Source organism: Gallus gallus, chromosome 14 (genome assembly GCF_016699485.2).
Source record: "Gallus gallus isolate bGalGal1 chromosome 14, bGalGal1.mat.broiler.GRCg7b, whole genome shotgun sequence".
In the NCBI taxonomy this organism is placed as follows: Eukaryota; Metazoa; Chordata; class Aves; order Galliformes; family Phasianidae; genus Gallus; species Gallus gallus.
In genome coordinates, this window is record NC_052545.1 from 14,324,769 (window position 1) to 14,337,355 (window position 12,587).

Below are 12,587 nucleotides of genomic sequence, written 5' to 3' on the forward strand. Positions count from 1 at the left end.
TTTCAGTTTCAGCCTTGCGGGTGGGCGTCTTTCTGTACCCAAAGACGTGCTTTGTGCCCTCGATGCTGAGGGCAGCCACCCAGGGCTGGGGAACGAACGGCTGCACGGCCCCTGAACCCTGACCAGCAGGGAAACTGGGAGAACAGAATGCCGTCACTGCTGATCTGTACCAGTTTGACTCTGCTTTAAGACTCACTGCAAGCTTTCAGAATAAGGGTCCCCTCAGAAGAAGACAGACAAGGAGCAGGGTTGAAAAGGAACAGGGTTGGTTTTAATTGGTGGTTGTTGCTGTTGGTTGTAAAATAGACAATCAGTCTATGGTGTTACACTGTCAATGATGTCAGACAGTTCCAGAAGGAGCTCGTCCACATCCTTCTCAGCGTCCACCTCAATTTCTCCTTCCAGTTCTCCTGTGATCTCCATCATGAACTGCTCGAGATCGTCCTCTTCAGAGACGAGTGCTTCCCCCGCCTCTGCGCAGCTCAGCTGCTGTGTCTCAGCTGCGTCTTGTGAGGAATAGGATGGTGCACTTGAGACCTCCGACTGTGCCACGGAGTCCGCCTGGCTTCCTGGAAGCAGTTCCAGGCTTGGGAGGACAAGGAAGAGAACAATCAGTACGTGACATCTCTAACTGGAGAAGCGCTTTCAGCAAGAAGTCGTCCTCTGCGAAAACCTGTTTACTGACTGAGCTACTTTTCCCCACGACTTACTCAGCAGAGATTTTGAGTAAGCAATTGAAATCATTTCAGAGGACCTGTTCCTTTGTTGGATTATGCCACGACACATCTCAAACACCCCCTTCTCCCCCTGATGTGAAAGAACTTATGTCTAATGGAAAAAGGGCACTGATGATGAACGAGTTGTGGTCATCACCTGCTTGGAGGTGTTTCGACTGCAGGAATGGTCACCAGGCTGTCCCCGGGCAGGGCTGGAACGATGGCCTAGGAAGAAACAAGACATTGTGTATGAAGCACGGGACAAAGATTCCTAGGTAACTTCTTTTCCCAGAGAAGCTGCGGATGCCCCGTCCCTGGAGGCATCCAAGGCCAGGCTGGATGGGTTTCCAGGCACTTGGATCTCGTGGCTGGCAACCCTGCTCACAGCAGGACAGGTGGAACACGAGATGATCTCTGAGGACTCCTCCTCCCTTCCCTCAGCCTGAGCTGAGCCTGAACCCAAATACGGAACCACGCTGCTCCCGAAGGAAGCATTCTCTTGAAGGTTACAAGCGACCTTGGGTGTTTTTCACAGCGCAGCATCAATGGACAAAATCCTTCCCACCACAGAGCCATCTCCGAATCCTAGAATCGCAGACTATTACAGAGTCATCACTGCTCTACATCTGATCAAAACAGGAAGTTTGCACAAGTATCCTGTGAGACATCTGCTGCCTTCAAAGGAAACAGGAGACCTGCAGAACATTTGACACTCCTACGTTTCTTCAAGAGCAATGTAAACAAACCTTCCGTATCCGCTACTGCTTAGAACCCCCTGTTCTTACCGTAGGTAGTTTTTTAGCTGGGGGCTCATCTGTGTCCTCAGCAGCAGATGGATGCATCTCTGCTGCTTTTCGTTTCCGTTTCTGCTTGGGGGGGAAGGTGGTTTTCCAATCAATAGGCTTCACGGCCTCCTTGCGTCCACCTAGAGTCAAAGGAAGGGAGAGCTGGTAGAGTCCTGCTGTGCCTCGAGAGAGATCCACGTTCTCTTATCGTTCCCGCAACCCTTCCTCAAAGTTAAATACACTTGACCAGTGGAGTTACACTGCCACGTGCTGGATTCTCAGCAATGTCTTCCACACAGTCATCTCTGTCTGCCAGCAGTGCATACAGAGGAACCAAGAAACCCAATGGCTGCGCCCAGGAATACCCCAGGGCAAGGAAAACTCTGACACAGAGCAATCCTAGGTGGCAGCGTTACTTTTCTGAGACGCCGTCACGAGCTCCCTGTGCTCACCCTTGACTCGTTTCTTGCAGGGCAATTCTTTTACTTTTCCCTCCTCCTCCTCAGATCGCTTGCGTTTTTTTCCAGCCGGGCCATGGGAGGAAGTTGGGATGTCAACTGCAGGGAACAGTCCCAGGAAAGAACAATCAGAACAGCTAAGCAGAAAGACAGTGCATCAAGCCCAGATGCCTGTTGAGTATCTGTACCTCTCTTTGGTGCCTTCCCAGGCTTCTTGCCCAGACTTCCTGCAAGGCCGCTCTTCGGAGGAAGGCCACTGGCGTCAGCTTCTGGCAGAGAGAAAACAAGAAGTAAGTGAAGAGCATCTCTTTGGAGGAAGGTTTCAACACAGTCAGCCACAAGCTTTAAGTTTTGGAAGTCTGTCCCTCAAGCAGCTCCCATTCACCATCAACTGCCATTCTGAACCCACCTGCACACAGTTAATTTCATTTCCGCTGCAAATTGCTGCAGTCACCAAGGCACAGCCAGCTATCCAGCTAGTGCCTTGGTAGCCTTGTTCCTCTGGTTTTCCATCTTAGCCCGTATCTCCCCCCGCCCCCCTCCCCCACCCCTCCCCCCCCCCCCCCCCAAAAAAAACAACCACCATTCAGACGGCCAAAACACAAACTAATATTTCTCTTAGCGTGGCTCTTCCCTGCACTCCCCACCAGTGAATGGTTACTTGACATCCCGCACCCGCTCAGAAGTAATATTCCAGATTAAATCTTTCACGCTTCGTGCCATCAGAAACTCACTTTGGCTTGGTGGTACGGCCAGTCCGTTCCCACCGCGTTCCTTCAAGTGGAGAAAGGCGCAGTGGGCTTTCTGACAGCCTCCTGGTTGATCCTCCCAATAGCACGGAATCTCACTGCGCTTCTTCTGAAGAGAGAAAGAAAGGAAGGGTCACGGAAACAGGCGCACGAGGTTTGCAAAGAGACGCAGCGTTCCGGGTCGTGCCAGAGATGGGACCGTCACAGTGCTGAAACATCACCTATCACTAAAGGAAACACCTGGGAGCGCATTCACAACACCTGCGTGAGCTGTAACCGCTCGGCATATTTCGCTTTCTCATCCTTCAGGTAGAGGAGACAGGCGCTCTCAGTTCAGGGGGTTAAACCAATACACCTGCTGCAAAATGCTCCCGTTATTCGGGAGAAACGGTGCCTTCAGGTGCCGTGGCGAAGTCCACCAGAAATGATCGGGCAGAGCCTTAGCTCTTGACCATCATCTCTCGCCCCACCCTTTGCTACTCCAAGCAGCCAGAGCACAGTTGTCTGAAGAAATCCAGGGCAGACAAGGCCTGGTAGACCGCAAGCAAGCCCCGCTGGCAGGAGGGCAGTGCCCGCTCTTTCCTCCCACCCTGCTCCAGCAGGTGTAGGAGTCTGAGCAATGCGGTCTTTTTGCACCTGGGGAAAAAATGCCTTTGGCACCTAGCGCAAACAGCTCTCGCTAACATAGAGCTGAGGCATGGAGTTCTCTTCCCCCTGCCTCCTCCCGGTCCCCTCTAGAAACAGAAACCCCTAAGATTTTCACAGCAAACGTATCTAGCCTGCACAAGTGCATTCCGCCCACCTACAGCAATGAAAAGCGGTTTTGTGGCTAAGTTGGAGAGCACGTCTTTAGGCAAACACTCACATCAATTCTCATGTGCCTGAACTTGCAGTTGCCACTGGAACAGCGACCCTCCACCCACAGCCGGCACACTTGTTCGCTCCCCAGAGCCGCTTCACAGTGGCGGAAGGGACAGCTGTCTCCCTGCACGCAAAAGGAAACCACACGGGAAAATAAGAGTACGGCCTGAAACGTGCCCATGCTATCAGCCCAGCTTGTTAGCAGCGAGCGCAGAATCCCACCGGTTGTGAAGGTAACGCATCAGTGGTAGGTCTCCCCCTGCTCCACCCCTTTCTCTTACGAATGAGGACAAGGAAGAAAATGCAGGCAAAGGAAACCCAACCATACCTTCGTGCAGGTGGAGTAGAAATAGAAGTAGCAGTCGACTCCTCGCTGAGACATGATGAAATTCTCAGAGCAAGCTCGGCTTCAGAGGAGTTCCCTGCTCTTGGAAAGAGCCGGACGCCCTCCTTCTTGGACTGCTTGGATCCGCAAAATCGCCTTTCCGACCGGGACCCTGAGGAAAGGGTCAAGAACCGGAAAAGAATGAGGAATAAGCATTTCCCCAGCTTTCCTTTTATGCAATTTAGACTCTCGAGGAGGGCAGCGTCTCGGAAGCAGCTGGTTGAAGAACTGTGCCAACTCTAGATCCAACTTGCGTCTAACTGCCACGACCTCTCCCAGCAAGTACTGTCCTCCATCTCACCTACAGTTACATAACTTGCAGCACACATTTTGCGTTCCTGTCATGAGAATGAATCCATCTTCTCCCCTTGCTGCAGCTGCAAGGGATGCACTGGTACGACTCACGTGTTTGACGAACCTACGGTTGTGGCTTACCCAGGCACAGCTGCAGGCCTTCTCCCTTCCAGCTAACACACCAGCCCGATGGCTGAGCAACACCGTCAGCGAGAGCGGGCAGCACCCGTCAGCCACCACCACTCTCACTGCCAGCCGGGACGAGGGCTGACGCAGCGTGTCCGCACTCCTGCGCAGCGCTCACGGCTGTGGCACTCACTGGTGGCAGCCACGGCCCGAAAGACAGTGCTTGTGAGGTCACTGTGCTTGTGATGTCACCGGACAGTCCGTGCCCCAGCTGAGCACTTGGCTCTCCACCGTGACTCGAGTGGGGTTTTGTTAAAAATATGCTGGATACGGCACAGCCAGCCATCGGTGGGTCAATAAAGCACAAGTTGCACTCTGTGAAGTCTGTGCTCTTCTTCCTTTGGAATGTCTGAAATGAAGGCTGGGGCCCAGCAGCAATTTTGCAGGGGTGCGGTGGCAATGCTCAGTCACAGCTTGAAGCAGTGATTGAGCACCTGGTGGGAAGGCAGGGCCAACCCAGGGGAGCTCAGGTGCATGCAAACCCTTCCCAGACCTCACTGAAGGGTTGGCAGTGGAGGCAAGGGTGTCTGACTGGAGATCCCTGCCTGCCCGAGGCCTTCCAAGGGTCAGCAGCTTTTTTCCTTCCTTTCTGCGTTATTTCTCAGCTGCGGCACTTGGGCTTATCCTCACGTGCTGCAGCCTAGGACTTTGCCACCCCACTCTTATCCCTGTGCTTTCCGTTGCACTGTAGCATCACACAGGGGAGTAACGCCAGTTCCTCATCCTCACCGAAACGTGTGACAGAATCTCACACAGAATCAATTTCCCCTGGAAACGGCCATCTGGAAGGGCCTCGTCTGAGCGGGGAACTCCTCCCCAGCCTAGCTTTCCTGCTGAGACTCCTTCCAGCAACCACCCGCCACCAAGCCCAGCTCACCTCTTTGGCCCGCTCACTCCAGGCTGTGCCCAGGTCACACACGCCACAGCGGTGCTTCTGACGGGCTCTCAAAGGATGATCCCTTGCAAGGAACGCTCAGAGCTCAGTCTCTGCGTGCAGCACGCTCACCAGAGCACCAGCTCTGCTCCCCAGCTGAGCGCCAAACCCTCCCACCCAAGAACGATTGTGACCTCAGCACGGATCCGCAGCACTTCTGCGCTTTCATCATAAACCAAGGAAGCAGACGCCTCCCAGATCCCAATTCTAAGAGACCATTTCTCTCTGGTAAGAGAGGTCAGAGACACGATCAGATTTTTGAGTTGAAGATCTGGTGGCAAGCCCATGCAACCCACGTGAAACCCTGCGGGTAACGGAGCTGCAAACGTGACATGAAAAAGGAGCCATAAATAGACCAAAATTGATGATTTTGTTTTGAGTCTTCAAACCTATGCTCAAATTCCTTCATGCCACTTAGAAAAGCGGGAGGGAATCGGGCAGGAACACGTGCATCTGAGCCCTCTGGCTGCAGGAGCAGTGAGACAGACTTTGTCTAGATGTTGTGCTAAGGGACACGGTTGGTTTGGTGGGGAAATGATAGAATCATAGAATCACCAAGGTTGGAAAAGACCCACAGGATCACCCAGCCCAACCATCCACCCACCACCAGTAGTTCCCATTAAACCATTCCAGTGCCTGACCACCCTTGCGGAGAAGTAGCATTTCCTAAGGTCCAGCCCGAACCGAACCTTCCCTGGCGCAGCTTGAAGCCGTTCCCTCTAGTCCCATCACTGTGACACGAGAGAAGAGGCCGACCCCCCCCACCCCCCGCCTCACTACAACCTCCCTTCAGGTAGCTATAGAGAGCAATAAGGTCTCCCCTGAGCCTCCTCTTCTCCAGGCTGAACAATCCCAGCTCCTTCAGCCGCTCCTCGTAACGCCTGTGCTCCAGACCCCTCACCAGCTTTGTTGCCCTTCTCTGAGCACGCTCCAGTCCAGGGCCTCTCCATGTCTTTCTTACAGCCAGGGGCCCAAAACTGGACACAGTCCTCGAGGTGAGCCTCACCAGCGCTGATTACAGGGGGACAATTACTTCCCTGTTCCTGCTGGCAACACTGTTCCTGATGCCACTGTCCCCAGGATGCCACTGGCCTTCTTGGCCACCCGGGCACGCCGCTGGCTCACCTTCAGGCGAGCATCAGTCAATACCCCCACGTCCATTTCCTCTACACAGTCTTCCAGCCACTCTGCCCCAGGCCTGTAGCGTCGCCTGGGCTTCTTGTGGCCAAAGTGCAGGACCCGGCGTTTGGTCTTGCTGAACAGCTATCCAGCCTGTCCACATCCCTCCGTAGGGCCTCGCTACCCTCAGGCAGCATGGACACTTCCAGCCAACTTGGTGTCACCTGCAAACTTCCTGAGGCTGCGCTCAATGCCCTCATCCAGGTCCTCGGTACAGATACTGAAGAGGACAGGCCCCAGCACCCACCCCTGGGAAACACCACTCGCTGGTGACCGCTCGCCAGCTGGATTTAACTCCATTCACCACCACTCTCTGGGCCCGGCCCTCCAGCCACTTCCTCCCCCAGCCAAGAGCGTACCTGTCCAAGCCACGGGCTGCCAGCTTCTGCAGGAGAATACCGTGGGAGACAGCGTCAAAGGCTTTGCTGAAGTCTGGCTAGACCACAGCAACAGCCTTTCCCTCATCCACCAGGCGGGTCGCTAGATCATCGCAGGAGATCCGCTTGGTCGAGCAGGACCTGCCCTTCGTGAACCCACGCTGGCTAGGCCTGATCCCCGCTCGTCCCGCACGTGCCGCGTGGTCTCCCCCAAGACAGTCTGCTCCATCACCTTCCCTGGCACCGAGCTCAGGCTAACAGGCCTGCACTTCCCCGGATCCTCCTTACAGCCCTTCTTGGAGACGGAGACGGAGACGGAGACGGAGGTGGAGATGGGCTCCGCACGGTGATGGGTGGACAGCCGGACCGGATGAGCTTGGAGATCTTTGCCAACCTCGGAAGATTCCCGTTGCTTACTAGGCCACAGCGAGCCCCTTTGGAAAACGGCGTCTGCGGAACGCGAGGAAAATGTCCTTGCCCGTTTGTTTCTTGAGGCCAAAGATAAAAGCATCCTCTGCTGAGCGCAAGACTTCTCGGGAGGCGAAATCACGGCCGCAGAAGAGGCCGGCACGGCAACACCGCCGCTCTCGTCGGGGGGAAGCGGGAAGGCCTCTCGCTCCGCACGCATGCGCTGTAGCCGCCGCGCTCCTCAACCGCCAACCGCCCCAATCGGAATTGGCATCCTCGTCGCCCAATCGCGGCCCGCGGGGCGGGGACGGCCCCACCTCCCGTCATCCTCCCGGCCAATCACGCGGCCCGCTGTGTTTAAAAAGGAGTGCGCGCGGCCGGTAGGCGTCGCTGAGAGGATCTGAGCTCGTGGCGGAGGGGCGGAGCGGAGCGAAGTGAAGCGAAGCAGAGCGGCGGAGCGGCGGCCGCCCCGGTGCTGCCTGAGCCCGGCTGGGGCGGAGTCAGCTTCAGCCTCAGCCTCGCGCTCCTTCCCTGAGCCGCGCCGAGGGGGTTCTCGCCGCCCCTCGCGGAGCCGGTCCGGGTGCGGCGGTCGCTGCGTGCGCTCGGTCCGCCGCAATGAAGGCGGGCGGTGAGTGCGGGCCGCGCGGCTCTCCTTCGTTCCCGTCTTCGGCTCCGCGCGGGTCCCTCTGAGAGGGCTCTGCGGGCGGCCCGGGACGCGCGGCGGGAGGCTGCGGGAGGCTGTGGGGCCGCGGCGGGGCGGGGCGGGGGGGTCGGAGCGGCGCGGGGCGGCGGTTGGCCCCGAGCCGCGGCGGGCGGAGATGCGGCAGTGCCCGCTCCGTGCCGGCTGCCGCCGCTCCCTGCGGGGCCGTGAGCCTTCCCGGGCGTTGGGTGATCGGCGAGAGGCGTTACGCGCCTCCGCCGGAAGGCTGCCGTGAGGAAAAACGCGACGGAGCGCTGTTGGCCGCCTGCGAACGGTGCGATCCCTCCCTGAGCGCTCCGCTTTCGCTGTGGGAGCGGCGGCTGAGCGCTGCGTCGCGGCCCGGCGCCTCTCGCCCTGCCGAGGCCGTGCGCTTCGTCCCTGCTTCCAGTCCTGGTTTGGATTCCTGCTGCTCGCTTGCCGACTTGCAGCGGGCTTTGGGGCTCCCGAGTGCAGGCAGAGCCCGGCTGCTCGCGGCAGCCGTCGCCCTGTGCCGTCCCAGCGGATGGACGGCCGGCCGGCCGGCCGGCGGGAGGGGCTTCGGGCCCCTTTTCTGTCTTCCGCCGGCGTGACTCGTGTGTTCTTCCTGGCTTCGCCTCACCTCCTCGGTCGTTTGCCTCTCTTGGCTGCCGTGCTGAGGGTAAGCTCTCCAGCAGGAAAGGAAGGCTGGTGCAGGCAGCGCCCCGGTCTGTGAGCGCGGCGAGGTGAGGAAGCTGGCTGTGAGGGGAGGGGTCTTCCAGGAGCACCTCCCGCGGAGAGGTGGGCTTTGGCCTCGGGTGGCTTCGTGGGCCTTAGCTTCCTCATCCCTCCTCATCTCTTGCTCTGGTTGATGCGCTTGAAGAAGCGTTCCACTGAATTCCACACGCACTCTAGGGGCACCTTTTTTCTCTTCCACCTTTTCTCTTCCTGTGGCTCAGCGAGGTGTTGTGTTTTTGTTTTCCAGCGGTTCGCTGCCGCTGTTCCAGATGCTTCTGTTTCCCTTCCAAGCGAAGGCTAAGGGAACGGCCCCGCGTCCTGCCGTTGCTAAGTGTGCCCGAGGATGCTGTGCTTCATGCTGTGCCTTCGCCTTCCTGCTGAGGAGCTCCTCTGGCTCGGAGCGGTGAGTGCCGGCCCCTCCTGCAGTGCGCTGCCTTATTTCTGCCCCCGGGAGCCAGAAGTGCAGGCGGGAACGCCTGCGTCCGCGGAGGCGTGAGGAGAGCCAAAAAAACCATGCAGTAGGTAGCTATTTGCTGGCCTAGCGGTCAGCTTGCTCACTACTGCAACCTCCAAGACTGGCAGCAGTATTTGTGTGTTTTGTGTCGAGTTTCTGTGGGGATGGTCCTTCCGGCTCCCCGTGACTGGCAAAGTGAATTTGGTTTGGCATCTCTTGCTGTAGTGATGGCTAGCCAGGGAAGGAGCTGTGATTAATGAGCTCCCTACCTAAAATTCAATGGTGTTGGTCCCGTTCTGTTAGTAATGCTCCCCCTCCTACCTTGCAGGTGCGCTCCCCTCTTAAATACCTCGTGGATGATCTCGCTGGTGTTTGGGCGTGGGCACTAGTGTTCCTTGTTTGAAGGTAACACGTGACCTGAAATCTGTCCCTGGTGCTTCCATGTGAACCAGCAAGTGTGATGGAAGAGCACAGCTCTCAGGGTCGGTTGTTTTGCCCAACCCCGTGTGGTGAAGGATGAGTAGACTTGGCTATTGAAGCAGGTGCAATTTGAATGGGTTGTTAGTAATCTGCCTAGAAAGGAAGGAGAACGTCTCTTTACCCATCCGATTGGAAGGAGATGGCTTGACTTGCATGTCACGCTAATTGTTCTGCTTCTAACTGCGGTGCCCGCTCTGATGTGCGTACTGTGTGTGTCTCCCTGTGGAGAGTGTACGTTTAAGAGCGTGCAGATAGCAAGGCATCTGCTTTTTTGTTGAGATGAAAACTTGGGTTTCTTAAGGAAGGCACCTTCAGAGATGGTTTCTGGTTTCACTGGGGAGTATTTCAGGGTTAGCAGAGAATGCCAAATAATACCTGGTAATGAGAGGTAATGTCTTGTGGATGCAGCTGTGGTCTAAATAGTCGGTGCTTGAGTTGTATGGCCAACCTCTGTTCTCCTTTGGGTATTAGATACCTACGGTTGTGGACTACAGAGAAGTACAATGTTGTCTATAAGCCATGCTAAGACTAAAGCGCTGGTCTTTCTTTTCAGCGTCCGTGGAATCGCTCAGGTTGGAAAAGACCTGAAGGATGACAGGCAGGTGTTGTCTCACTGCAGTTCAAGACAATTTGAAGGTGAGCGTTATGACGAGATAGGCCAAGAAAAGGTGGGTTTGCTGTTCTAATTTGTTTGCTAAAATCTGCCTCCTTGAGCGAAAGCTACCGTATGGCAGGCTGTTCCAAAGTTCCCATAACGGGAAGTGGGTTTTAACTGGAGGTTTTGGCAGTAGAGAATAGCTCGGTAAGGTTGGGGCTTCTCAACTTCATCTGCCGGGACTCTAAGTGCTGTGGTTGACCAGCAGTTCTAGGAAGGACTCGGCAGGATAGCTTTCTCCTTGGAAGAAATGAGGACAAATAAGGATGAAGTAGCTGCTTCCTGGCAGGGGGAATCACCCTGTGGAATTCTTACCGCTTCTTTGTCTTTCAGGTGATGAGCTACAGCCAGCTCTGTTGGCTGCTGGGTGTGAAGCGGGAGGACCCGAAGCCCGGTCCCTTGCACGCCGATGTCATAGGAACGAGAGCTTTCTTTCGGTCTTCCCTCTGGAAAGAGATCTAAGAGGCGAGTATAACTGGTGGCTGGAAAGGTCTGTGAAGGACCGTTGTGTTTGGGCGGTCCTTTGTGGAGCCGGGGATTGGACCTGATAATCCCTGTGGATATCCCTTCCAGCTCAGGATATTGCCTGATTCTACGATTGTTGTAGCTGTGTGGAGGAGTACATAAGCACTGTGTCCCACAGCCTCTGATTTTTTTTTTATTGTGTCCCCAGGCCCTGCCCCCTCCTTGGGGTCCAGTGGGGGTGGCCCTGGGGGTACAAAACCCACACCCCATTGGTGGGAGCCACTCCCTCGGCTGCTGCCGACCCTGGAACCTTTGGAGGAGGCTCAACCGGGGGCTGGGGCCTGGCCCTTAAACGGGCACCAGGACTCCAAGAGCGCCTGGCTCCATCCCCAGCAACGTTCTGTTTCCCCTGCTCAAAAGCGCTCCCCAGGGACAGTCCCTTTCAACTTCTCCAGGGCTGCAGCCGTAATAGTGGTGTAAATTGGCCACGGGGATGGCGTCCGATGGAGTTGGTTGTCAGTGCGATTCTGTGCGCCGCCCCAAGGCCCTGTGGCTTCAGCCATGGGTCGGACTGCGAGGCGGGGGGGAGGGACTCGTGCAGATGCAAATGGCTATGCTTGTCTGAGCAATAGTTGTCTGGATCACCCCAACTGTTACCAGCCCATTCTTCAGGAGAGACATTTTTCCAAGCTGAGCTATGTCAGGCAGAACTGGGAGATGGCCCTGGTGCCATTTCCATACGTGATCCCAGGTTGTGGTGTTTTCATTGAAACTCTTGAAGCTCGTTTAGCTGTTGCTCTGTTTCCGGTGATAACAACAGCTCAGTAGATTACATCCGCTGATCCCATCTTGTAACGCCTCTATTTTACGGTTGGGTTTTCCCCTCTCCTGGCAGGAAGATGCGCTCCAACCTCTTGCTGATTATACCGTGATCTTTCCCGCCCTCCAGCATCAGTTGAGTGCTCTCCTACCTCTGCCCACTTACACCAGCTATCATAAGCCAATTCCTCAGGGAACGGAGGCTTTGTTTGGATCTCACGTTTTGGTAGCTACTTGGTGACTGTGCTTGTCATGCTGCTGCCTCCACCAGTTTGGCATCGCAGGAGATGACAATTGCATTTCACTTGGTTCTCCTGAGTAGCCATGTCAGAGTTACTGATAACTGAACAAGAGCGGTAATTTTTAGCGCAAAGCCTAACATTCTAACAGCCCTTAGTCACGTAACGGTGAGGAGCTCAGTAACGCGATTTAATGAAATGGATGAGAATTAAACAGAGACCTGATTACAGATTCAGGGGTGACAAGATCCACGCTCAGTAACAGGGTACCTTAGAACAGATACAGATACAGACAGATTAACAGAAATATCAAGTGGAGTAACACAAACCCTTGTGTTACAAATGCGTCTAGTTAAAAGGCATAAATAAGTAGGGAGGTGGATGTCAGAATGAGCTGGCCTCTGCTTGAGCTTGGAGCAAATACTCCCAAGGCCCTGGCATTCCTCAGCGGGCGATAACTGAGGCTGACTCGAGTGGGAGGGCTTTGCCCCGGCTTCTGCTGAGCGACAGCCCCGAGAATTTGGTTGTCCCTGAGAGGTGCCTTGAGCCCGGTTTTGCCAGGTACTTGTACAGAGCAGCTCCCTTGGGATTGTTCTGGGGCAATGGGATGAGAAGCAGGAGTCAGATCCGAGAAGGGCTTGCCCTCGCGCCCCAAGCCACTGCCCCTTGCTACCCGCGGCAAGCAGGGGCTGGGCAAGGGAAGGGGTGTACTGGCTGTACTGGGTCTCCACCTCGTGTTCAAGGAGAAGA

At 55.8% G+C, this 12,587-nt stretch overlaps 2 protein-coding genes across 4 annotated transcripts; one reads left to right on the forward strand and one right to left on the reverse strand.

Annotated features, from left to right (window-relative positions):
• Positions 1-249: 249 nt before the first annotated feature.
• On the reverse strand, positions 250-7,591 carry LOC121106821 (zinc finger CCCH domain-containing protein 11A-like). Of its 3 annotated transcripts, none has more exons than XM_040647797.2 (9): positions 6,907-7,591; positions 3,898-4,066; positions 3,574-3,693; positions 2,694-2,817; positions 2,148-2,228; positions 1,954-2,058; positions 1,502-1,641; positions 874-941; positions 250-586 (listed from the first exon to the last, which is right to left on the reverse strand). In XM_040647797.2, the coding sequence occupies exons 2-9, from the start codon at positions 3,949-3,951 to the stop codon at positions 316-318; spliced, it is 963 nt and encodes a 320-aa protein (XP_040503731.1). In that variant the 5' UTR covers positions 3,952-4,066; positions 6,907-7,591; the 3' UTR covers positions 250-315. The 3 variants fall into 3 exon arrangements, with proteins under 3 accessions (XP_040503731.1, XP_040503732.1, XP_040503730.1); XM_040647798.1 differs by lacking the exon at positions 6,907-7,591 and adding an exon at positions 5,312-6,025; XM_040647796.2 differs by lacking the exons at positions 3,898-4,066; positions 6,907-7,591 and having other exon boundaries at positions 3,574-3,750.
• A 559-nt stretch (positions 7,592-8,150) lies between these two features.
• Positions 8,151-11,171, forward strand: LOC121106823. The gene is made up of 5 exons (XM_046900699.1): positions 8,151-8,263; positions 8,461-8,733; positions 8,973-9,128; positions 10,213-10,295; positions 10,648-11,171. The coding sequence occupies exons 1-5, from the start codon at positions 8,151-8,153 to the stop codon at positions 10,860-10,862; spliced, it is 840 nt and encodes a 279-aa protein (XP_046756655.1). The 3' UTR covers positions 10,863-11,171.
• Positions 11,172-12,587: the final 1,416 nt, after the last annotated feature.